Source organism: Notechis scutatus, chromosome 1 (genome assembly GCF_049901735.1).
Source record: "Notechis scutatus isolate UNSWTSFEM ecotype Mainland chromosome 1, rNotScu1.2, whole genome shotgun sequence".
In the NCBI taxonomy this organism is placed as follows: domain Eukaryota; kingdom Metazoa; phylum Chordata; class Lepidosauria; order Squamata; family Elapidae; genus Notechis; species Notechis scutatus.
In genome coordinates this window covers 91,426,551-91,453,543 of record NC_142009.1, presented here as the reverse complement: position 1 = coordinate 91,453,543, position 26,993 = coordinate 91,426,551, and the positions used below count along the sequence as shown (strand labels likewise).

At 38.7% G+C, this 26,993-nt stretch overlaps 1 protein-coding gene across 2 annotated transcripts in view; it reads left to right on the top strand.

The window, feature by feature from the left end:
* The window catches only part of ARFGEF3 (ARFGEF family member 3), a 75,475-nt gene that overhangs the window by 18,138 nt on the left and 30,344 nt on the right, over positions 1-26,993 (top strand). The window contains exons 5-21 of one of the 2 annotated variants that reach the window (XM_026666168.2): positions 3,232-3,300; positions 4,115-4,237; positions 4,559-4,601; positions 6,343-6,421; positions 10,296-10,400; positions 12,592-12,916; positions 13,640-13,752; positions 14,600-15,504; positions 16,724-16,890; positions 17,611-17,776; positions 18,043-18,150; positions 18,752-18,967; positions 19,170-19,280; positions 20,535-20,685; positions 23,417-23,731; positions 25,825-25,958; positions 26,471-26,613. In XM_026666168.2, the coding sequence (XP_026521953.1) occupies positions 3,232-3,300; positions 4,115-4,237; positions 4,559-4,601; positions 6,343-6,421; positions 10,296-10,400; positions 12,592-12,916; positions 13,640-13,752; positions 14,600-15,504; positions 16,724-16,890; positions 17,611-17,776; positions 18,043-18,150; positions 18,752-18,967; positions 19,170-19,280; positions 20,535-20,685; positions 23,417-23,731; positions 25,825-25,958; positions 26,471-26,613 (3,273 nt within the window). Of the gene's footprint in view, positions 1-3,231; positions 3,301-4,114; positions 4,238-4,558; positions 4,602-6,342; positions 6,422-10,295; positions 10,401-12,591; positions 12,917-13,639; positions 13,753-14,599; positions 15,505-16,723; positions 16,891-17,610; positions 17,810-18,042; positions 18,151-18,751; positions 18,968-19,169; positions 19,281-20,534; positions 20,686-23,416; positions 23,732-25,824; positions 25,959-26,470; positions 26,614-26,993 lie in introns of both variants that reach the window. The other variant, XM_087970986.1, reaches the window with a different exon arrangement.

The following is a 26,993-nucleotide window of genomic DNA, read 5'->3' as shown; positions in this document are numbered from 1 at the left end:
GAAGGGACCCTCCCTAACTTCTTAAGCTGTAAAGGAGACAATGGAAGATATGTATTTTCAGATTTGCAAGGTTCTGTTAATGTAACCACACAATAAAGTATCTCATCTGGCCGTGTTTCCTGTCTGGTTTATCCGAGAAGGTTAACCAACATCACTCTGGCAGGTGTGCAGATACAAATCTCCCGTTGTCTCCTTTACTGTCGGAGAAGTTAGAGAGGATCTCTTCTGAGCCCATTATGCAGCTGTGGGCTATGTCCCCTCTTATCTGACCATTTTCTGTGCAGTATCTCTTTGCTCCCTTTATCAGGGTCTTTCTCATATACCATTATTACATCACATTATTGCAACAGTATTTTATCCATGTTCCACTGAATGTGAATTGTGGTAGCTTCCTGGCACTAGAAAAATATTTATTCTGAGTAGATGAGTAGCTAGATAATATGAGGCCTGTTACTTTGTAATTAACTATTTCATTTAACAGTACTGAACTCATATCAGCTACTCGCCACTGCAGCAGATAATCAGTAAATAGGAGGAAAAGAATTAGGAATTTGGTGCAATGAATTTTGCAAAGGGTATTCAAACTTCATATACAGATGGTATGCTTTTGAGCAATATGTTCTCCTATAACAGGTTTTCATGTGGTAGAGATTTCTTAAAATTGTAGTTGGGCCAATGTTAGGCTATTAATCTCCTCTCCCTCCAAAGTTTCTAAAAATAACTGTGATTCCAGATTGAATAAATTGAAAGATTGGCAGCTTTGCAAATACAGAATACTTTATTCCAGGACAGCTATTTGAAAATAACAAGAATACAAATCCTACTCTTTTAATCTGAGGACTTTAACTATTTCTTGCGAGACTGCAAGTTACTTTCTGAACTGAAATGTGTTGCTGTTTTACAAAACTGGTTTTTTAACATTCTGCAATTATTTTGAAAGGTTCAAATTATATTAAATGCTGATTGCCAGCATACAAGTGCTTGAAAATACTGCCAAATTGAGTTGTAGGAATATAGTTTTCTATTTAATAAAATCAGAATTTTTTTATCTTATTGATTTTGAGAACCCATCAGGGTAATATTCATCTTCTTGGAAGTCAAAAACAATATTTTTCTCTTATGTCAGAAAGCTCTCCAGCTGTGATTAAAATCTACAATGTTATCAAGGCCATTCAGTACTGGAGGGAACTTTCTTCTGGGCATGTGCAAGACAAGAATCTAACATTGTTTAATTAAAACAAAACAGGGTTTAACTGACCACATTTTAAGGAAAGTTACTTCCAGTAACTTCCATTCTCTTTCCAGTGTGTAAGCATCTATTTTATTCTCCATGAAGCCCAATAATACAATGACCTTATAAGGATATCTTGTCATTTCAAATAATCAGATTTAAATTGTGCAGTGTAGGATTTTATGTTGATAATTGATAATGGAAAGCAGTCTCTTTTAAGGGGATGAAGAGGCAGCTTCACTTTGAGTTTTAGGACCTATCTCAAAATCTTTCTGTTTACTCAAGGACATAAATTCTCCATTTATTCAGGATGGATAAAAGAAATATTTACCTTCTTCAGATTTTGTCATTTACTGCCTAATATTAGGATCATGTTTTCACTGTTTTACTGAATCTTAGTTTAGTTGTTGTTTTAAGCACAAAGATGAGCAGTGTGTTTTATTTATGTCTTTGCTTGTTAGATTCATTCCTCACCTTCCTTCCAGGAATCATCGGTACATAGCATTCTCCTTCAGCTTTTTATAGAATAGCCTTTGGGGTAAGTTAGAGAGATTGACAGCAGCTTGCCCAAAGTCACTAACTGACCTTCCAGGAATAATAGGACAATTTAAACAATCATGCCATCATACACCTTTACATTGTGCAGAAATTAACCCCATCCCTGTTAACTTTCTGTAAGTCCCTCAAAACATGGTTATATCAAGAGGCCTGGGGAGCCCAGGGGAAGAATGTCATTGAAGTGGTCCATTGTTGCTAATATTCGTTGCTCTCTCCTTGCCTTTTAATCATAATGTTAATATTTTTAATTGATGTCTGTTTTTACATGGCCGTGTTACAGGTTTTTTTTATTGTGTACTACCCAGAATCACCATTTGTGAGATGGTAGCCATATAATATGAATGAATGAATAACAATTAATTATATGTTCCCTTGGATTGTGTCCTGGGACTTGAGGATTTCACTACCGATTCCTGCAGTGACACTTAGGTTTCTAACCGGGGCAATTATAAATTACTCTGAAACATAAACAATATATAACCATTTTTGTATAAAGATTTTGATTTAGCACATTTTTTTACATTCTTTATGAAATGCCAAATGCACAGCTAACTGACACTTGCTACATCAATTAAAAATTGACAATATCATCCAAAGTATTTAATATTCAGACATTGTTAGACTTTGCATTCAGAAAAGTGGTAGTAAATACCATAAATCGTGCCAATGGATGTTATTGAAATTCATTCCTTTGTTATGGTGGAGAGGATTTTTTTCTATTACATTGGTCTCCTTCCAAGAGCAAGCTTGAATAGGATCTACATTTTCACTTGCTACATGCAGAGGTATTCTTAATTTTCTCAGTTTTCTACATTGCAGTCATTCAGTATCCTTGCAAAACAAGGCATTTGTCATATTTGTCCTTTATAGCTCATTTCATTGATTTATAGTGTTACAAAACTGTTTTCGCCCTGTAAATTTAATTCATAGCGTGGTAGATATACTATTTTAGAAGATATTCCTGGTTGCCACTGTAGATCTTTCCCCATTAGAGGTTGGATCAGGATGGTCCTAAAATATTCATAATTTTATCCTTGGCACTATAAACTTTTTCATGCTGATAGTTTCTAGACAGCAGTTTGCATAATTGCTAGCCAGTATATAAAAGTCTTATAAAAGACTGGTACAGTTAATGTCAAGATCCTTGAACTACTCAGAGATCTTTTAATAATGGGTTGCCTTTATTTGGATTGTATTATTTTTATTATGTATTATTATTGTATTGCGTTGTGTTATGTTGGACTGCACTAGACTGTGGGGTTCTATTCTGGCTTTTAACATTATGGTCCTCTATGTGTTGTATGATTTTGCAATCAGATAATAGACAAATATGCTGTAGACTTGCTTCCAGATTGATACTATTACTTTTGACCATTAACATGATTTTAATTGAGGGAATCATCAATCTAAAATTCTTTTGTGTTGTATTTGTTTAACTCTAGGTGTTGCTCTGCATAACATACACTCCAACGTTTGAGTTGAGTGGAAGTTCTGTTCTTAAGATTGCTGAAGTGAGTATCCTCTGTCAGTTGGGAATGAAACTTGAGCTGTTTAATAAAACAATGTGCTTCGCGCTAGATTATGGGTTTTTTTTCATTCACAATGTTAGATTTATGTCAGTCATGTATCTCTAATGCACATAATTGCTTTGGGAGAAGTTATTATTCCCTCCTCACTCTCTTGAACTCTTCTAAGCAAGCAGCTTCTATCAAAGTTTTTTTTTTAAAAAAATACCTAGATACCAAAATGTGACTGCTATTAGTTTTCTATTTTATATATATTATTATGAAATGAGACTTTAATACTCAGCTGTATAATAAGATAAAATAAAGAGAGAGAGGGATGCTTATATATATTGATAGATATCTGGAATAGTAATTCACATCTAATATAGGTAGTCCTTGACTTATAATATTTTGCTGAATGACCATTTGAAGTGACCATGGCACTGAAAAAAGTGACTTATGACCTTTGTGGCATGGTCATGTGATTTACATTTGGATGCTTGATAGCTGACTCACATTTATGATGGTTGCAATATCCCGGAGTCGTATGATCAGCTTTTGCAACCCTCTGACAAGCCAAGTCAATGGGGAAACCAGCTTCACTTAACAACTGACTTAAACATTGCAGTGATTCACTTAACAACGGTGGCAAGAAAGATAATAAAATAGGGCAAAGCTCACTTAACAAATGTCTCACTTAGCAACAGAAATTTTGGGCTCAATTGTGGTTATATGTTGAGGACCTCCTGTACATTAACTTCTAACCAGTATAATTGTATTGCTATTACTGTATTGTCTCTTTTCCTTTTTCCTCAAATAGGTTTGTATTGAAACTTACATTTCCAGTTATCACCAACGGAGTATTAATACAGCTGTACGGGCAACCCTCAGCCAGATGTTGAGTGATTTGATTTTACAATTACGACAAAAACAAGAAAATACAGTGAGTCACTCAGGCATCTGTAATGGGACTGGTCTTTGCTGCTTATGCTTAAATTAGAGTTGGTATAATGCTCCCAAAACTGAATTTATAAATAGGTTTTTAAAAATATTAAAGCCTATCCCAAAAAAAGTCAAGGTAATTTTTTACTGGCTCTGACATTTTCCTCTGGATCAGGTTTTATCTGAGCTAGACAAATATGGACTTTTTTCTGCTTCAGGAGCAAATTTCTACAAAGTGTAAAGTAAGAGATTTTGTCTCAAGTATCATTGCCACTTTTATTTTGTCTGTTTTATTGATAATACATCTATTCTTCTTTGATAGATGACCGAAAGCCAAGGAGTTCTTCAAGGTTTCAAGAATTCAGGTATCAAGTTAATTAATTTTGACAAAATGATTTATTGATTACTTTCATATTTATGCAAAATTATGGTGTTGTTTCCTTTTTCACAAAAAAGACTGGAGGTAGTCAACTTAATATAGGGAGTCCTTGCTTAATGGCCTCAATCAGGACTGGAATCTCAGTCATTGAGCAAAGCAGTTGTTAAGCAAAACATCAGGTGACTGTTCATGTGACTATTTTGCTTAAATGATAACAATCCCAACACTCTCGATTGTCATCATAAGGAGTACAGGGTTCCTCTGGGAGGATGAGGGAGACCCTGGGAGGTTCCACTCAAGACCTAAAAACCTTCCCTGTTGAAATCCAAGGAGAAGTTTCAGCCTCTGAGGAAGAGACACCTGTATCAGGCCTCCCCTACGTACCTGAAGCACTCAGTGCTCTTATTGCTCTGCCTCTCTTCTCAGGACCTGAAAATCCTGCTTGGAATTCAGCTCCATTTCATCTCCAGGGACTGATATTCTTTGGTAGGCTGAAAGAGCTGCCTGCCAAAGGATATCAGTTCTCCTTGATACACAGAACTCTTTTGGCAGGATACAGAAATACGAGTTTTAATCATCAAGATTTAAGCTCCATTTCAGCTCCCTGTGGGAGGATGTCAGCTCCCCTCCATTGACAGAAAAGATTTGATGGGATGCAGGAATAGTGGTCAGATGTTCAGGATCGTGAAGTACTTGGCAACCGGTTGTAAGTATGAACAGGATGCCAAGCACCCAGATTGTGATCATTTGACTGTGGGTGGGTGGCACAAAGTTTGGTGTCAGGCAGAAGTGCTTTAGGAGCCACAAAGCTCCCTTTCTGAAGCCTTTGTAACTTCGAACAGTTGTTAAATGACCAGACTTAAGCTGAGGATTACCTGTATTCTGGAGCTGTTTCAATTCCCATCAACTTCTCGGTCAGTGGCAAAGGAATTTGAGGACAACATTTGAAAGGACATGAACAAAGACATTCCCTGCCTCTGATATATACAGCTTGAATGGCCAGGTTCAGAAAAGGTTGCACCCTGGAAGTGGGCTGCAGCCCTAGAGTTGGGGACCCTGCTCCAATATTTAGTTTGCATGTATTCCTATTTCACATCAGTTGTTTTAAACTAGTATCTTATGCATGTGGCTTAGACTACCATTTTCATTAGTCAGGGGAGATGGGAAGCTGATTGGGAATCATGAGTCAGATTCTAGCATAATTATAGCATACAAGGCTGCAGTGAATATGAATAGCTTCTAGTAGTTTCATGTACCTAATGACTGAACAATGGTAGAAATTACTTCACGCATACCAAGAAAATTTCAGCTCTTGGTTTTATCTTTTCTTTCAAAGGTTTGGCATAGGTTGAAACAGGTCAAATGTGTGTTGATACAGTACATCTGAAATCCCAATAGAGTTGTTATGAGTCAGCTCATAATTGCTTCCCATAGTCTCTATAACTGTATGATATGCTAACATGATCACTAGAAGTGATATGCTCTACAGAGAAATTTGCAGAATTCACACTCAGTAGATTATGCATTCCAAATAGTCACTTATTTGATTTGTGAGCTGGTAAGATTCTTGACAGAATGGCTCTAGTTTTTCTTGCAATATCATATCCCAGTCATCCACATCCCTGTGTGATGCATCCTGTCGCCAAGGTTGAAGATATTCCATGTGCCTAATTTTGGTGTAGTATATATCTGAAGCTGCTAATGCATGCCTTTTATTTACTTTGGAGATTCCACCACTGAGTCATTCTGTGATGATGTTGTCTCTGTCTTCATGGTCCTTTGTGAAAAACTTCAGACAGCCATCAGGTAAGCAAGTGTTTCTAAATATAAATGGAGTTAGGGAGAAAATCTACTCCTTTTCTTGGTTGGGTTTCCTCTCTGACCTATTGAATCAAGTTTAAATTTGTACTAGCTAGTGATTAATTTGACAAGCATAACATTACCCTGACAATATTCAGAGGCATATACACTTTCTGTATCCAGCATACTCTCTGTACCTAAACACCTACATTCCATCAGCAGTAAAACTATGAAAAACAAGTTTTATATAATTTTGAAAATGTGGGCCTAATGCAGAACATATTACAAAAAAACAAATGCTGCACTTTTTCAGTGGCAGATATTTGCTCTGGCAAGTGCAGTCTTTCAGGCTGATTCTTACAGTATTAGTTTTGCTTTTGTTACTCTACTTCCTGTTTGAGATGTTAATTTCTATTGTATTTTGAATATTTAAAAAGATAGCCCTCATTTTTGCATTGTTACCATTAAGAATGCTCTCTATAAGCGCTTAGCAGTAAACAAGTTTCCTTGTGTGGTAGAACACATTTTGGCAAATTAGTTCTTGATGTGCTACATTGTAGTACATGAGTTTCATTGTAGAAAATTAATTGAATATTGGATTGGACAACTACAGATTATGTAGTTCGAGGAACAGACAATTATTGTTCCCAGTAATTATTATTATAATTTATGTAATAGTATATAAATTTCTATAAGTTTAGGAACTGTAATTACTTGTGCACCTAAATAACTATAATTATTTGCAAGTGATATCTAATTACTGTTTAATTGCATGCAATTTGTTAGAGAAATTTATTGCATTGACGGGTATGTTTTTAATTATTTCAACAGTGCTTCTGGAAAGAAAAGCTTTTCCCCCTCGCACGCAGCACATCTGCGTTTGCGCACAAAATCCCCTCGTGCGCAGCGTGTCCCTGCACATGCGCACATGTCTCCCACGCATCCTCCTCCTCCCCCTGCGCATGCGAATCAGATACCCGACAATCAGCTGTCAGGCAGCAGCGCACATGCATGCACAGTGGGGCTCTTCCAGGCAACCTCTTGCGTGCCGGGGGAAATGGCTCTGCATGCCACTTCCAGCAGGCGTGGCATAGGTTCGCCAACATGGCTCTAGAATCATTCAACAACCAGCATGTGTAGCAGAATTTGAGAAAAAGATATTATCCGCCAGTAAACATAGAGAAAAAATTAAAAATCCTAGTGAACAGTAAGGAAAGAAAAAGCATTGAAATTTTAAGTGGGACTCCAAAGCATAAACAGAAATGAAACATTTTTATTTTTCCTTTGCTATGGGTACCAATAAAAAACACGGAAGGGAATTGGGGAGAGGATATTTCTCTCTTTCTTTTCTCCCCACTTGAGAAGGACCAATCTTGAGTAGGAAGCAATGTCCGTGCCCCATATCTTAAACAGAAAGCCTAAATCTAGCCAGCTCTGCTTTCCTTCAGGCCTGTACATGTAGAATAATTCATTATGCTCTTCTCCTGTAGTGCTTCATTTCTTCTAATTGCCCATCTCTTAGGAAATCTCTCTCTGTGTCTGTCTCCTTAAATACAGTATACTTATTTTACATTACTGATAGTATATCATTGGGATAGTATACTTCGGCAGGGTGTTTGAAGAAGACAACCATACATTTATCTGCTTCCCAAGTAGCTAGATCAGAAACAAGCATGGAGAAATGTATCCTAAAATATTAACAACCCTTTAGGCATGCATTATTATGCCTCCATATCTAAACAAGGTATGTATTTGCAAGTTTGCAGTTTAGAAATTTTAAATTAATCTTCAAAACATAATGTGTTTGTGCTCGGAGACATATGGATGAAGCAAGGCATCAAGCGAAGAGAGATTTCCATTTCTCCAACAATAGCATCATCTTTTTTTAAAACAAATGAGGTAGGGAAATTCACCAAAGGCAGTAAGGTAGAGGGTTGTTTCATTATTTTCTACTTGGTATAGTATCTAACTATATTGTTATTATTTCTGTTTTCTCTTGCTGGGTTATTTGTGAGCACAGTGAAATTGTTGAGCAGAAGAAAAGTTAGAGAAGATTAATATGCTTCATAATTTGGTACTTGCGTATAGACCCCTAGTGACTTAGATCAAAATACTTAAATGATTATCTTCTGGAGTACTAAGTTGCCTGGATGGTGAAGGCCCTGCTTGTGATCACATGGGGCAATGATACCGTGTTTCTCATATAATAAGGCCGGGTCTTATTTTTTTTTGAGCCCTGAAAAAATGGCTAGGCTGTCTTTTTGGGGGTGACTTAATTCCCCCCTTGCATCTTTGGGTGGGCAGGCAGCGACGGCTTGGAAGTTGACCTCGGCGTTGGTGGGGCACTTCGTGATCGGGGTCAACGCAGGCAGCACCATATCCGGGTGTGCAACAAAAGTACTTCCTAATGGCAAGCCCCACCACCATCCCCCCATTTCGCATGTTTTAATATAGGCCTTAATTTGGGGGAGGGGCTTAATTTCATTCATGCCTATAAAACATGCTGGGACTTCCTATTGGGGGAGGCCGTATTGTTGGAGAAACAGGGTATAAAACTGAAACTTTCCAGTCACAGCATTTCATATTAAATGGGAACTCTAAGTAGTCTCCCATTGCTGCCTTTTAATGATGAATAAAATGTTAATTGCAACTGGAACCTTTTCATTTTACTTGTATGCGTATACCACGGTGGTGCAGTGGTTAGAATACAGTACTGCAGTCTACTTCTGCTGACTGCCAGCTGCCAGCAATTTGGCAGTTCAATTCTCACCAGCTCAAGGTTGACTCAGCCTTCCATCCTTCCAAGGTCTGTAAAATGACGACCGAAATTGTTAGGGGCAGTATACTGACTCTGTAAACAGCTTAGAGAGTGCTGAAAAGCTGTGAAGCAGTATAAAAGTCTAAATGCTATCGCTATGCATATTTTTATTTAGGCAGATATATGGAGGGTGCATATTGATAATAATAATAGGAACCTGACAAAAATATCTCAGCCCTTAAAGCAGTCATGCATAAAAGCAGTCTTCTGTACACAAAAATATTGAGTCAGACATATGACTATAATAGTAAGATTACCCAACTTTCAGTAAATGGACAGGATATATGCAATAACGCAAATACCCTTCCAAAACTACAGTATAAGGTGATGATGTATAAACTAATTGCCTATGATCAGAACATGATTCAGTTCACAGAAGTAACTTACAGCACCCTAGTCATATTTCTGCATACAGAAGCAGTCCTTGATTTATTACCACGATTGAGCCCAAAATTTCTGTTGCTAAGGGAGACATTTGTTAAGCGGACTTTTTTTTCATTTTATGAGCTTTCTTGCCACCGTGGTTAAATGAATCCCTGCAATTGTTAAGTTCGGGCAACCTGTCCTACCCACTTATGGACGGAGCATACTGCTTCCACTTTCACCTTTCAGCCCCAATCCAGGAGCCTTTGCAGGCAGTTGCTTTTGCAACAAACTATTTTGTGTTGAATTTGTATTTACTGACAAAGAAATAAAGGGAGCCTAGTATAGATCTATTTCAAGCTATTTAGCTCTCATCAGCTAGCCATACCCTTCCCAGAATCCCAGAAGGGTATAGTTAGCTGATGAGAGCTAAATAGCTTGAAACAGATCTATACTAGTCTCCCTTTATTTCTTTGTCAGGAAACATAAATTCAACAGCACTAGGTATAGCTTTGACCCCCATAATGCTTTTTCTAGGTGTAGTTTTGACCCCCACAGTTGCACACAGCTACTTTTTCTTGCCATGCCCTTGGAGAGGACTTCCTTTTTCCTGGCTCATGGGAAAGTATGCAGCGCTTGCTTCTTCATTATCTCTGTAGAAATGAACCTGCTATGCTTTGTGCTTCCATTTTTTTTCAGTGAGAATCGGCAGTTGCAGCTTCTCTACCTGGAATGCATTCTTTCCATGCTGAATAGCTTCTCTTCCACTATGCACCACCATAAAGGATTCACTGACCTCATCTGGTAAGTAGATGTGCCTTGAATGATGCCGAGAACAAAGTCTCCGCCTTGTAGAAATCTTATTTGGCCTGTATATTTGAGCAGAAGTAATATCTGTTTACATTAAAAGGGGGTGGGGGGAGAAATACTTAGGGAATTCAATCTACCCGAGTCTGAAATTGCTTCGTGACCAGCACTCTTACGGTCTTTTGTGCTGCACATCAGAAGCCACAAGAATACCATCCAGAAAAAAATTTCTCTCCCCATTGAAACTGAAGCAGAGAAAGCTGGGATCTTAACACTAAAGTTGGATTTCATGAATGAACTTGTGCCTTTCACAGTGTGGGTGGGGGACTTAATAAAAAAAACCTCTTTCTCTTAACTAGGAGAGAGTTATTAGAGAGCATGCAAATTAAATGGAGTGAACAATTGCATTGATATCTTCTTGTTTTTCCTCACTGAGTTCAAGAGGGCATATATGGGCATCTCAATTTACCCCTATAACTAGGGGTGGGCTACTGGGAGTTCTCAGAGGTTTGGGAGACCCTCTAGGTAAGATTCTGTGCAGTTCAGAGATCCCCAAATCCTACTTCTGGCTGCCCCCTGCTCCCCCCTGCCTCCCAGGAGTCCCCACACAGCCCATTTTGGATGCAGGTAAGTGCGGGCGTGCACTGAGGCTCGGGGAGGATGAAAAACAGACTTCCCGGAAGTTCAGGGAGGCCAGAAATGGGCCTGTTTCCAGTTTCCAGAGAGCCTCCTGAGCCCGGGGAGAGTTTTCGCCCTCCCAGAGACTCAAGGAAAGCCTCTGAAGCCCAGAGAGGACAACAACCCCACCCACCCACCCACCCCGCTGTGGTGCAGGAGGCCGACAAGGCCATGCCCATCATGGCACACCCATCCAGCAACTGGGCAGAGAACCCTTTGCTAAAATTTTTGAAGCCCACCCATACCCTATGAGGTATGTTGAGTTAACAAAGAATAACTAGTCCATAATCCCCCAGTCAGTCTTTTGGTCAAGAAAAGATTTGAACTGGGATCGGTCCTTCTCCAGTACTTCAGTGCTACAACCTGGGGCTTTATAGCTCTCTGGAGTAGGCAAGGACATCAGGCAAAGCTCATGTAGCACTTATCTGCAACTCTTTAATGCAGCTGTTTCTTACCTGAGAATCATATGTCTGTCATCTGTGGCTGGTAGCTTTCTTTAATGCTCGTATGCTGAAGAAAGTGAATCCCACAAGGGGTTCAGAAAATGGATGAAAATTTGCATTAGAATATTGCTTTTAAAGAAGATGGGGTATCATCTGGACAAAGTAAATATTACTATGCCTACAGAGAATGTCATTTCCATTTCCACGGAGCTGTAGAATGAGTTGGAAGCATCCAAGAAGAAATAGAGTAAACAGCAGAAAAGTTATTCGAGAAGATCTCAAAATAACTCATGGATATTGAACAAGTTATTTGAATATAAGTAGATGAAAGGTAAATTTGTCGTTTTAGTTCCCGGCCTGATCTCACTTTACACACTGGAGTTTGGAAACTTCTGCTGGTCTGATCTCCCCTTGCTTGCTGGGTGGGAAGGCAGCTGGAGGCTTGCAAGTTTCAGATAGCTTGATCTCCCTAGTTTGCTGGGTGGAAAGGAGGCTGAAGGACTATGGGAATTTTGAGGAGCAAGAAGCAGAGCTCAAGGAGTAGGAGTAGCCTTGGGAGACTGGGCAGGTGACCCTGGACCTGTGTAGGCCTCCAAAGGCCTCCCCTATCTCTGAGGCACCAGGTGCTCCATTTAATAAACATTTGAATTCACTTAATGTTTGCATCAAGAGGTAGGGTCATTAAGGGAGGCCATTTTGCTTAACAGCTGTCCTGACATGCAACCCTGATGGGCAGGCTCCATAACTCAAGGACTACCTATAATCTTTTTTTTCTCCTAGTCCCAGCATTTGCTAAAGTGTATGATTATGAAATAGGGACAAAAACCAGTCAAAAACCACTGCAAATTTAGATACATGGATGAAGAGGGGTGAAGGGTTGGTGGGCTAAACATCAAAGCCTTAATTCTGTTTCTAAGTGAAACATTCTGTGTTTCATTTATTTTTATTCATTTTTTTCTATAGAAGTGTACTTTTTCATCATAACAAAACTATTTTAACAATCTCTTCAGGTACAGTATCCTTCACTACTTCTCCCACACTATCACTTTAATTTATTTTTTCCTCAGGAAGCAGCTATGTCCAGCCCTGATAGTAATCTTGGGCAATCCGGTTCATGACAAAACAATCACATCTGCTCATAGCAGCACTGGTCATGAAGCTGATTCTCCTTCTTCCGGAGTGTCTGACCACGGCCGAGGATCAGGCTGCTCTACAACTGCCCCTGCCCTTAGTAGTCCTGTTGCACGGACTATCTACTACATCGCAGCGGAGCTTGTTCGGTTGGTGGGCTCAGTGGAGTCCATGAAGCCTGTTCTGCAATCTCTCTACCATCGGATGCTTCTGTATCCTCCACCACAGCACAGAGTAGAAGCTATCAAGATCATGAAAGAGGTGAATTTATACTCCCTGGTTGTTGTTTTTAATTTGTCAATTTAAATTGTGATTAAACTACAAGTTACAAATTGTTTGGAATATTGGAATATTCTTTATCGACCAAGTGTGAGTGGACACTTGGTTGATAAAATTTGTCTCTGGTGCATAAGGTCTCAATATACATACAAACAACAGAATGATAAGTCATAGATCATAAATCATAAAATACAATGATAAATCATAAGATACAAACAGCAAATGATAAATCATAAGATACTAATAGGTGAAGGTAGGGAAGATGAGAAGGATAAAAGCAATACAGCCCTACTATATGAGTAAATATCTTTAAGCATAAAGCCCTACTACATGAGTAAATATCTTTAGGCACAGTGCTGTAGGAATTTGGTGTTTTAACAGAATGACGGCATGAGGAGAAAACTATATTTGTGTCTAGTTGTTTTCGTAAGCAGTGCTTACCAAAGCACTGGGTTTTTGTCTTAGAAGTTTATCTTGTCCTATGTGTTTGTCTTCAATAATAACAATAATCCTGTGATAAAAGAAACAGTTATTACACAATCAGTAATAATGTTCTTCTTTGCATGAATATGTGAATAAATTTTAACAAGTGATTTCAAGATCAACTGGAAAGAGTTTATTTCTTTATTAAATTTATATGCTGCCCATCTCAAAGTGACTTTAAAAATATATTTATTGCATTCTGCTAAATTGCATTACATTTAGATACTTGGAAGTCCTCGGCGGCTTTGTGATTTAGCAGGTCCCTGTTCCACAGAACCAGAATCAAGAAAGAGATCCATTTCAAAAAGAAAATCCCACCTGGACCTTCTTAAACTGTATGTATCCCAATTGTTTTACAATATTTGATAACTGTATTGCTTGAAACAAATATTTTCTTCTTCTTTGACAGTATTTAATTCAATAGGCATTCCATAATTCTGATTAGGAGTCTTCTTCTTCAACTGAGTGTGCTGACCTAAAAGGCTAAAAATCTGTTAAATAATTATAAAATGAGCAAAATATCTATGGAGATTCTCAGTCATCCAGGTCATGGTTGTCCCAAAATTGCTTTTTAAAATACAACTAGACTTTCTTTGTTTTTCCTTGAATATGTTTTGCTTCTCATCCAAGAAACTTCTTCAGTTCAGAACTGAAGACCTTTGGTTCCAAATGACTGGAATACAATCAAAGGCAAGAAATTGTTTTATCAGATGATGCCTTTGTAAAATAGAATAGAATAGGACAGGACAGAACAGAACAGAACAGAAGAGTTGGAAGGGACCTTGGAGGTCTTCTAGTCCAACCCGACAAATGGTTATCCAATCTCTTCTTAAAAACTTCCAATGTTGGAGCATTTACAACTTCTGGAGGCAAGTTGTTCCACTCATTAATTGTTCTAGCTCTCAGGAAAGTTCTCCTTCGTTCTAAGTTGCTTCTCTCCTTGATTATCCAGTTCCAGCAACCGTTCTTTATATGTTTTAGCCTCCAGTCCCCTAATCATCATTGTTGCTCTTCTCTGCACCCTTTCTAGATTAATCACATGGATCTAGTTAATCAACTGCTTGCTCATTACCAAAGAGATGAAACCACCCCTCTTTTTTACAGTATAAATTCTTTATCCGTTGCATAATTGACTTAGGAGGCATAAGGGTGAAGAGTGTCTTATCTTCCTTCACATTGTAGAATCTTGGATGGGATGACTGAAGCCTGCATAAAAGGTGGCATTGAAGCCTGCTATGCCTCAGTATCCTGTGCCTGTGCCCTGCTTGGAACTCTGGATGAGTTAAGTCAAGGAAAGGGCCTGGATCAAGAGCAAGTGCATCTGCTTCTCCGACGGCTGGACGAGTTAAAAGAGGGGGCTGAGACCAGTAGAGATTCCATGGAGATCAATGATGCTGATTTTAGGTGGCAAAGACGTATCCTGTCATCAGAACATGCCCCTTGGGAGCCAGGCCATGAAAAGAGTCCTGACATCAGTATTAGTGTTACCACAGATACTGGTCAGACAACCCTAGAAGGAGATATGGGACAGACGACACCAAATTCTGACATCCGTAAAAATTCTTTGCAATCCCCAGCTGGACAAGCAGGCAAAGAAATTCATTATAAAGAGCCAGAATCAGAAACAATTGACCAACCAGATGTAGTTCAACGGAGCCATATTGTTGTCTATCCAGATATAACCAATTTCCTTTCTGTTGATTGCAAGGCCCGTTCCTGTGGATCTAGATACAGCGAGAGTAATTTCAGTGTTGAAGACCAGGATTTTTCCAGAACCGAATTTGATTCATGTGACCAATATTCTATGGCAGCAGAAAAAGACTCTGGAAGGTCAGATGTGTCGGATATAGGTTCAGATAACTGTTCTTTAGCTGATGAAGAACAGACGCCACGAGATTGTCCAGGTCACAAGTCTTTACGAACTGCCGCCCTTTCCTTGAAGCTACTTAAGAACCAGGAAGCAGATCAGCAAAGTGCCAGATTGTTTATCGAGGCTCTTGAAACACTCCTTCCTCGTCTTATCACTCTTGCTACAGTAGAAGAGGTAGATTTGGCTCTCCAGAACTTTTCTTCAACTTTTTGTTCAGGTTTGTAAGCTACTCACTTACTTTCCCATTAATGTCCAATTATTGTATTAGAACATCTCTATCACCCGTCTTTCTGTCTGTCTATACCTATCTGTTGACCTACCTGCCTATCTACCAACCTACCTGTTTCTCCATATGTTTGCATGTGTGTGTGTGTATCACATTCTGTTTTAACGAAAGGAATATGTGACTCCTTCTGGACTTTTTTTTAAAGGAAAGATCTATGGATGAGATGTTATTCCAGTGTTTTTATTGTCCTAAAAAAAGTCAATTGAATACTTATTTATTTGCATAAGAAAATCTGGTTCAGCCATATTATGGTACAAATCTTTATCTATAGGTAGTATGCGAAGTCAGTACAAATATTTATTTTGATTTTCTTTATCATATTGATATTTAGAGCTTCTTCAAAATTGAACAGCGATTCCAGTGGTAATGGGGGGGTTGATGTATGTGCTTGAGAGAAATGGGGCCCTATCTGAAGTTATGCAGAAAAGCATCATTAACCCAAAGTTACCCAATTCAGCACTGTAGCATTACTCCAGCTACAGCAGCATTATTCTTTTCTAGGAGGTTTCAACAATGTAAGTCAGGGGTGTCAAACTCAAGGCCCAGGGGCCAGATCAGTGGTGGGATTCAATTTTTTTTACTACCGGTTCTGTGGGCGTGGCTTGGTGGGCGTGGCAGGGGAAGGATAGTGTAAAATCTCCAGTCAGAGGTGGTATTTGCTGGTTCTCTGAACTACTCAAAATTTCTGCTACCGGTTCTCCAGAACTGATCAGAACCTGCTGAATACCACCTCTGGGCCAGATCCAGCCCGTGGTCTATGTGGCCTATGTGGCAGCTCTGGAAAAAGCAAAGAACTGGCCCACATGCCTCTGCCAGTGAAAATGGAGCTCAGGAGGGTCGTGCGTGGCCCTCCCAAGCTCTGTTTTTGCTGGCAGGGGTTTGCGGGAAACCATCACAATCCAAAAAGGAGCTCGGGATACCGTTTTCACTGGCAGAGAGCTTGGGCCACCACAGGCATCCTCCAACACGAGTGACATGTTGGCCATGCCCCTCCCTGGCCATGCTCCCCCTCCGAGGTCAAACACAACCCTGATGCGACCCTCAATGAAATCGAGTTTGACACCCCTGGTGTAAGTTATTATTTTTAATGAATTAAAAATGACTGAAACTTGGTTCTTGTGCATAATTCCCATTTGTCTGTATTGATTAGGCATGATGCATTCTTCAGGAATTGAAGGGAGTGTCAGCCTTCACTTCCAGAACCTGATGAATGCAGATAGCCTCTATGCGGTCTGTCACTACATATTCCTGCTCAACCTGAAGCTGTCAAACGCAGAATACTATCAGAAGAAACCAGCCCAGTCTGCTGTATTACTGGTGAGGTCAAAGCCTTTGTTGACCCCTACAGTGATGAACATGTTGCACTTGGCCACATCCCGTTCTACCAGTCTCCAGTTCAATGATAAGATTTAACCTTTCTTTGGCTCATGAACAGAATAATCACAGTCGCTGTATCAGAGATCAGTTACTGAAACACAGAACATAGCTGCATGGATTTGAAAGAGAGGCATGCATGAAATATCGTAGAGATTAAGGTTTCTGTTTCCTCTGTTTCAGTGATTTAGGGTTTAGATTTTTTTTTAAAAAAAAAACCCTTTTGAAAAGCATTAATCAGACAACAAATCCAAAATTTAAAATGAATGCAACCTTTTCCTCCTGATTCAAACCGAGGGAAAGAGACATTAAGGCTATCCCTTTTTTTGCTATACCAATTCATAGTGCCTTGAGTTCAGCCAAACACTAAATTTCTAAGAAACCTAAAGAAAAAGAAATAACAATTCAGTGAGAGAAAATGAAAGAGAGGAGCATGCAAACCTAAGACTCAAGAGTGCTCAATTTGATATTGCCTCAAAATGGAGAGAGAAGGGGAGTGAGGGGGGGAAAGAGAGATGCTGAGGCTCCCTTTGTAAACATAGCAATGCTTTTTATTTCTGTTGGGTGCTGTATGTCACATCTGTATATGTAAAATTCCTTAAGAAAGAAACAATACGTCTAGCCGTACCTTACTAACTAAACGAACGCTCTTTCGTTCTGCAGAAAGAATTCATGAAACAGGTCCAATCCAGTGGAGTATTGATGGTGTTTTCTCAGGCCTGGGTTGAAGAACTTTACCATCAAGTATTGGAGAGAAATCTTCTCGGGGAAGCTGGTTATTGGGGAAATCCTGAAGAGCATAGCCTCCCACTCATCACTATGCTGACGGGTTGGTTCCCCTTTGACTACTACATAAAAACAAGCATGTGTACTAACACGAACAAAAATTTCCGTTTATGCCAGTGTTTAATACGTTAGAAATAAATGTTATTTATTTCCATCTAATGCTACATCCTTTTAAAATGATTGGGGAGTGAGCTTATTAGACTTAATTATTTCAAATTGATATCCATTCCGTTGCCACTGCCGCTGAATTGAAAGAAAGAACAAGAGTGATACATTGCAGGTGATTTATCCAGATGTTTCCCTTTGCAGACATCGATGGCTTCGGAAGCAGTGCAATAGGCGGGCAGCTGATGGCTTCGGCTTCCAAACAATCTCCTCTATCCCAGACCTGGAAACCAGATGATACATTGATGGCAGGTGAAGGGATGTGCACAGTGGGCAGCATGGCTCACCTGTCATATATCAGCGTCATATTTTAGGCTAAAGATTTAGTTATTGATTGAAAGGGAAATGTTTCTTTTTTCGGTGTCTTCTATATCTCCCTGTGTGATACAGATCCCATTTAAAGTCTGGTTCCAGCTTTTACCTGTCACAATGAATTATGGGTTGTTGTTTTTCCCCAATTGGGGCATTTCACGGATATCATCAATGTTATGGTTCATTCAAATGTACATTGTGGGGAAAAAATGAGTGCTTAATTTTGGAATAATTCACAGCCTTTGAAATAATTTTTCATTTTCTTTCTCTTTCTTTCTTAACCTTGCCCTCACCTTGTCTTTGTCTTATATGAGAATCTCCTCTCTGCCCTTCTATTCGCTTTAGAGGGATATATGATCCCATAAGCGTCTGTGGAAGCTATTTTTCTGGGCTAATGTCAATATGATGGAGAGAATTTCCATCAGGATCATGATGGGAGGAAATTACGGTTCCCCTCCCCTCCCTAGATATAACTTCTGATTAAATATTTAGCATAGTTAGAATAATTCCTAAGACTGCCTTTCATTTTCCTTTGCTTCAGGAGTTGCTTTCGCCCGATACCTTCTAATTGGTTGCTGGAAGAATTTGATCGACACCTTATCAACCCCTCTGACTGGCCGCATGGCAGGCAGCTCCAAAGGATTAGCGTTCATTCTTGGGGCTGAAGGCATCAAGGAGCAGAACCAAAAGGAGAAGGATGCCATCTGCATGAGTCTAGACGGGCTAAGGAAGGCAGCTCGGCTCAGTTGTGCTTTAGGTAGACTTGTATTCATTGGCAAAGTTGTCATGTTTAGATAAATCTGTGCACTCTTTCAGTATCCAATAAGGGAGCTTCAACAAAGGAGAGCAATAAGCTATGTGACCTTTCTCCTTCTGAGATACCAGATATTTAGCAAGTGTACAGTTAGCGGCTCCTGGATTGAACTATACTTCATCAGATGTTTTCCTCCTGATCGTAGGCGTTGCTGCTAATTGTGCATCAGCCCTTGCTCAGATGGCAGCCGCCTCGTGTGTTCAAGAGGAGAAAGAGGAAAGAGATGCCCAAGAGCCCAGTGATGCCATTGCTCAAGGTATGACTCCTCAGATGTTCGGTGGCCCTCAGTCAGATATTCATGATCTCCATATTGCTCCTTTCCCCCCTCCCCTTACTATATTTTCTGCAAGATCAAGTATGCTTTCTTTAAGCAAAGAAAGAAAATCTTTTACAGATTTAAAATAAGCAGAATCCCACGGCATAAAACAAGAATAGACATTTTATATATACAGTCCTTTTAGAAAAAGATTTTATTATGGCACAGTATTTTTAAGTCGGTGACTTGGCGGTTGACTTTTCCAATCTTGAAAAAGCTTAGCGGGGTATACTTGATTCATACTTGATGGGAGAGAATCTCAGACTATTAAGTTTGATTCTGCTGGGGGGAAAAAAAGATTTCCAAAGTAGATGATGGCAAGCCACTTCTGTACATTGTCAAGAAAATAATATGAATGTAGCAAAGTAATAACCATGAGTGGAACAGGACCCAAGGGAGACTTTTATTTTATTCTCAATAAGGTTTGACTGGAGTTGCAACCAAGAATCCCATAAATAAAGTAAGAAACTATAGCTGGTGGTATATGAGTGTGAGATTATTTCCTATCCGCTGTTGTTTTCAGGCCCGTTTTACCTCTTTGTAATGGACACAAATATACAGAAGGGGAAATGGGTTTTAACCTCCTGATTCTGCCCAACCTGTGAGTTCAATTTGTTTTTTGGTCCATATACTTGCACTCATATACGGCCTGCTGGCAATCAGAAAAATTGCCCATCTAAACTGTCTGCATTCAACTTTTTCTTTACTCTTTCTACTAGATATTTGAAGGTTAGGAACAGTGCCGGGGTGACTGTTTCCTTCCTCTCCTCTCAATGCCTTAATGTAGGATTTTTTTTAAATGGGAACTTCTTTCTCTTCTGTCCGGGAGCTTGGGTGACATAACAAATGATATTGTAATGACACTGGAATGGGCAAAATAATTTTCCTTAAACATCCCAGCACCTAATGGCGCTAATTTTGACTCTTCACTTGCAAAGGAGAGGAAAAAATAGCTTGATTGAGAGGGGGGAAGTAGTGCTTTCATACTCTCCACATGTTAAATCCCTCCAATCCACCACAGCAAAATTAAGAAATTGACATTTTTAACCCCACCCAATCTGGCCCCGTCTCAGACCATTTCTGCTTTAATTTGCTGGAAAGATATAAAAAGGCTCAGGGGTATTTACATATTGCACTGAAACTCGATGGGCTTTTAAAAGATATTCTTTTCTGTCTGAATATGTAATGATACAGTAAAACAGAAAGTGGAGCAAAAACTGGAACAGATGGGGAAGGCGCAAGGTGTCTGCCTCCACACCGCTCATGTTTTATGCATGGATGCTGTTCTTGCTGTGGGATTGGAGATGGGAAGCCACAACCCAGACTGTTGGCCTCACGTGTTTAGGTAAGGAAACTCTTTGGTTGAGCCAATTCAGACTGTAATGTGGAGCGCTTGCAGACAGCTTTCTCCAAAATGAACTTGACACCTTGCAGATTGCTTAAGTTATTACCAGCTGCTTTGCCATAATTATTCCTTTAAAAAACACAAAATATTATCTGTCCCTTTATTTTTTTTAAAAAAGAGTTTTGTAGAAGGTTTTGTAATAATTAAGGAGGAACACAACATTGTGATTGCATATTTTGCTCTATGCATTTCCGCATTTGCAGGTTTTATGCTACATATTTGCAATTTCTGAATTCCCTTTCCTATAGCTGTTGTTCCCCAGAAGTCTTGATTCTCATCTCACATAAAGATTTTAAGAGTTCTTCAGGTACTTGCCAACCACTTTGTCTAATTCCAATCCTTAAACTTCACTTATCAGACAGCTGCACGTACCCAGATGACCACAAGATGGCAGCTACAATAGACATAAACTCAATGTTCTTTGCTGTCACCTAGTGCTCAAGAAGTGAAACAGTGTTTCATAATTTTAAGGAGTTTTGTTTTTGTTTGAAGTCAATCGCTAAATGATAAGAAAAGGGAGAAATGCAATATATGAAGTAACCAGGGTATTATGTATAGCAAATAGGAGGAAGGTTTTCACATGGTGGATGATGTTGGATAGGACTAGAATTTCAGCTGAGAAACCGTCAATCATGGGCCTCAGAATATTGTGTTTTTAAAGCTGTATGTATCCCAATTGCAAATAAGAGTGCAGTAACATTACTGGAGGCAGTAATATTTAGGGCAGCATAATTTTCTGGTAGTTTTGGAACAGGAGAGGAAAGGTGAATATGATTTGTGTTTATCACCTCAGAAGCCTGCAGTATTAATGCTGTATCATTCACTAGCATAGACCTGGGCATTTCATAGTCCTTCAGCTGTCCCTGTCAGATCCATGGCAGTGTCTCCGGGGGAGGGGGGGAATTGGCAGGGTTTAGGACAACGGTCCACAAACAGTCCCAGTTTCTCATGTGACCTTTTGAGCCCACCCCTGAATGAGCAACTTCTCCCCCCCCCTTTTTTCCTAACATTGTGACAATCTAGGCAGAAACAATTGGCCTTGAAGCTAAGGCCGACCCCTGTACAATGATCCCTTTCTCTTTTGTCACAAGATTCTCTCTCAAGTTAACTCTGATCAACCTTTTTTTTAAATCTCACTAGTTAGATGAGCTTAATTTTTGAAATCCCATGGGTTATATTTCCCCTGAAAGTGTGATCATTGATCATTGTGCTATATGATAGCTGAAATATTTGGGTAGGGACAGTTCTTTGATAACAAGAACCAGAAATGTGCATGTTTCCAGGAATGTAGTAGAATCAAAGAAGACAAGGCAGGAGAAGGAGTGGAAAAAAGTTCTCATCTTTATTTTGCTTCTGTGTTTTCCACTTATAAATTTAATATATGAATTGTGATTCTCCCTTGCCTTCGATTACATTCCTCTTATACACTTTGCCTTTTAAGAATTCAAAAATTTTGAAAAATAGGGCTCTCATAAAAGCATGTGATTTAATTGAAAAGTAATGAGTTAAACATCTAAGATATGAATGAATATCAATATTAATGAATAGATTTGTATTATTTTTGATAATATAGTATAATTTTAGAATGTACCAGACAGAATCCCAATGTATGTTATGTATTTTATATTAAGTACTATAAATATAGGGGAAAAAGATGAAGGCATCATACTCCATATAGTGTATAGGAGAAGTACTTTTTTTTAAAAAGAAGAAAAATAAATGATTGGCTGGAATAGAACAGACAAAGAATAATAAATATTACGATATGAATTGAGAGGAGATAAAAAAAAATTTGAGAAAATTTAAAGGAGAGGAGAAGTTATATAGAAAATTGAAAATGTTAAGAAGATATGAAATGGTATGTAAAATGAATATGAAATTGAATTTGTGTCTGTACCAAGAGTTTTAACCCGGGATTAAGCAACTTTCAGAAAAGAGATTTTTATATTTTTATGTTTTGTGTTTATCTGTATTTATGTATTGTTTGTCTTGAAAAATAAAACTTGTTTTTAATTAAAAAAAAAAAAGAATTCAAAATAAAAACCAAAAACCCCTTAACTTTAAAGTTATACTTCAGAATTCATTAACATTGTTTAGCCAGTACTAAGCTACAAAATTATTATCTGTCACACATTTTATACAGTATTTGATATTTGTCCTTACAAAATTATCCAAAGATTGGTTCTTGAAAGATTATTAAGAGGTTCCCCCACTTATTTATCTATCTAACTGGGTAGATAGGTAAGCATTTCTCTCTTTCTCTCCATGTAAGGCATTCTTACGCAAATGAGTTTAAGTGTAAAAATCCATCAGCCCAGTTAAATTTTGTTTAATTCTCTTTATTTAACCATCTGACTAGAGCTGCTGTGACTAGCAGAGTATTATTAATGAAGATGTACTGATTGTAGCTCCGGTTATCATTTTAATTTGCAATTAGCAAATATGCTTCTTGTGCTTACAGATTTACTAGTTGAATTGGTCCCTACAGTGGTACCTTGTGTAGAGTCCGAATTTGACATATGTCAAACCTGACACCTTGGTTGTTTGTATTCTTGAAATAATTGAGGACGACCTTTAAAGGATAAATGTTTGCTATAACCAATAAGATTTGCAACGAATAAACTAGCAGAACCATCCATGCTATGTTTCACTTTCCTATTTTTATTTTCAGAGTATGTGAATACATCAGCACTCTGGAGCATGCCCATTTCAGTGATGGCACTTCTCAGCCACCTGTAACTATCACCCAAGCCCAACAGGGGGCAGTGGCACTTCAGGGTGAAGTACAGGCTACAGACTTTCCCCAGGAACTGATTCTGGAGCAAGAGGCAGCCCTGAGGAACAATCCTGTCATCCAACCAGTATCCATTCAGGATCTCGTCAAAGAAAGCAGTAAGGGAAGAGCTTTTGATTTTCGGGGAGGCAGCCTGATGACTGGGAGCAATGCTGCCAAGGCTATCCTCACCCTCTCTAATCAAGCCGACAGGTATTAGCAACAACATATTGGATGAAGTTTGGGGTTTATTTAATACCTCACAGTGGGGGAATTGCTGCCATTTTCACAAGCTGGGTCAGTTTAATAAATGTCCAGAATTAGTGTGTGTGTGTGTGTGTGTGTGTGTGTGTGTGTGTGTGTGTGTGTGTAACCATTGTTTTAAGATATGTATTAGGGAATGTTGAAATTTATGCTCATGTGAGATGAGTAGCCATACAAATATGGCAGACAGATGACAGATAGATAGATAAACAGATGATTGATAGATAGATAGATAGATAGATAGATAGATAGATAGATAGATAGATAGATAGATAGATAGATAGATGACAGACAGACAGACAGATATTAATTCTTAGATCATTGTTCTTACTCAGTATCTTTCCATTCTGAAATTCCTATGCATGAACACAACATAACAGATACATGAAAGGCCGAAGAGTCCACAACTTCTAGTCAACTAGGTGTCATGCCCCTGTTGGAGTCTGAATCCAAGGAGGAAGACAAACAACTGACAGGGAGTGGGAGTGTGGCTCTGTTGGCTGTGGAGGAAACTGGGGAAGGGCAAAGTCTGGCTGAGCAGAGCAGGGGAGAGGTAGAATATGGGAGAGGGAGTTCAGAGGAAGACCCAGGCCCACCCCCTCTTCATCCTAGGGTACGCAGAGAGGAATGGAGAAGAGAGCAACGTGAGTTGCATGGCTTCCAGGGGAGGAAAGGCCCTGATTCCCTTCATTAGCCATAGTTGGGAAGAGAGTTTAAAAGAGATGCATGCTGAGTGCGGCAGCTGCTGGGAGCAAACATGAGTTTATCTTGTGTTGACTTTGGTTATCTGTGTTCTTGGCATCCTCCCAACTGTGTTGAGTTATTGCCATGCCTTCACATCTGGAATTCTTGCCCCTGCCCTGCTGGACTAATAACCTCATTTTGCCTTGATTGGACTTATAGTTACAGTTTTTGTTGACCACATTTTGGACTTGATTCTCTGCAGCCAAAGGCTGTTCCTGGGAGAGTTTTTCTCCAGCCAGAAAGTAACCAGGACATTGGGGGCAAAGTTGGAGCTAATAAAGAGACTCCTACTGATTATCTGACTCTGTTGCCTTTGTGCCATGCCCCGGGTCATCACACGAGTCTTCTAATTTAGTGATGAGAAATCTAGATATGCCGCCCCACCCACATTCCATTTTTGTAGTTTCAAGAGGTCTAGAAAATGATTCTGTGAAATTTAGATGTAAACTGCCAAAAATAACAATGTAACATGTCATAAGAAACTCATAAGAGGAAGAGGAAGTGATCTATAATTGCTTTAAAGTTAGATACACAAAGAGATAAATGGATACTTCATATTGCTGTCTTTAACTTGCATTGCCAGGAATAAATGCTAGAGTTATCCTGTGCTTGGTTTGCTTGAATTTAATTATGATTAATATTGTCTGATAACATCGTAAACTGTTTCAGAAAAAGAAAGTGAAAGGTTCAAACTCTGCCTCCTCCTGCCTGTGTTAGAAAAAAAAATAGGGAAAACACACAAAGCCAAAGCTCATTGTGGTTCATTCTCAGTATGTGGCATAATAATTTAATGATTAAATTCATGATTTTTGTGTTGCCAGTTTTCTCAAGTGTTTTTTCTATGCAATGTCTTTAAACTACTTTTTTAGCAATTATATTCTTTTGCTATATTTTTTCTTATACATTTCTATCATAAAATATATCATAAATCAGGATTTCCATATAGATTTCCCCACACACACACACACATTTGACTGTACTATAACTGTGTTCAATATATTTTCAATTTTTCCACTGTGTTTTGTTGGTTATCGAACTGATCAAAAGTTGAGTTATTCGAGGTCAACAAAATCAAATTAGTCCTTGCTGGTTGTATGGTATTAGGATTCAGAACTACCCTATTCCTTGTTGATTGAACTGTCACTGTTTTGCGTTTCTTACTGCTATATCTGTGTGCTAAACTCTTGCCCATAAAGGAGAAAAATATATGTGGTAACTCAGGTCTGCTTAGTGGCTTATATGAAAAACTGGAGTGAAGATTTGATAAGGAACAATACCTTCTGCCTCTTTCCATGAAGGCTTTTTGAAGATGCTGTGGACAAACTGAATCTGATGGCTTTGGGAGGTTTCCTGTACCAGCTAAAAAAGGCCTCCCAATCCCAACTCTTCCAGTCAGTTACAGACACAGTCGATTACTCTTTGGCCATGCCAGGTATGCTTCTGGAACAGGTATTTTTAATTCTAATTATGGATGCAAAATTGTTAACAATACATGTTCAAGAACGTTAATGCCTGTCACATTCTAGAATGCCCTAATGATGCACTAACTTTATTGTCTTTTTGACACCCGCAAATTTATTTTAATTCTCTCAGGCATTTTAATCAGTCAGTCTGCTAATTTTAAGGATATATGATGCTTAGTAACTTTTGAATTATTTTGCTCACTGCTTTTATTTTTTTAGTGTTATATACTTTAACTACTTGATTACTGGGTTTTATTGTATATTTTAGAAGTTTTTAGAATTGCATGGTTTGTATTTTATTGTGCTGTAGGTCACACTGGGGCAAACTTGATTTTGAAGGGTTAATTTTAAAACGTAAATATAATGAATGACTGAACTAATAGCAGGAAACAATGAAGAAGTTGGATGTGTATGTAGATATTGTGTTATTTTAATCTTTTAATTCATATTACCAGATATTCTACTCATTCTTAACTTCTAGGAGAAATAAAATCCACTCAAGAAAGAAGTGCACTTCACTTGTTCCGTCTAGGAGGAGCCATGCTCCGAATTGTGAGGAGTAGAAAACGGCCTTTGCTCCATCTTATGCGTTGTTGGCACCTAGTGGCTCCTCACTTAGTGGAAGTGAGTGAAATTGGGGATGGGAAGAGGAAAAAAAATTATAGAGTTTCTACTATTTTCACATTGCAATTTGCACCCCAATATTTTTATTTTATTTTATGTAGAAGAATGAAAAAAAACTGCCTCATTTCAGAGATTTTAAGACAGGAATATCCAACCTTGGCAACTTTAAGATTTGTGGATTTCAACTTACAGAATTCCCATACTGGCTGGGTTATTCTGGAAGTTGAAATCCACAAGTCTTCAAGTTGCCAAGAGTGGACAATCCTATTCTAAGGAAGTATATTAAATCAAAATACAATACTGTACAAGGAACAATGTACTTACATTAAAAAATAAGAAACATTCATGGAGCAATTTTTTTCTACCTGTTTTATTACCAG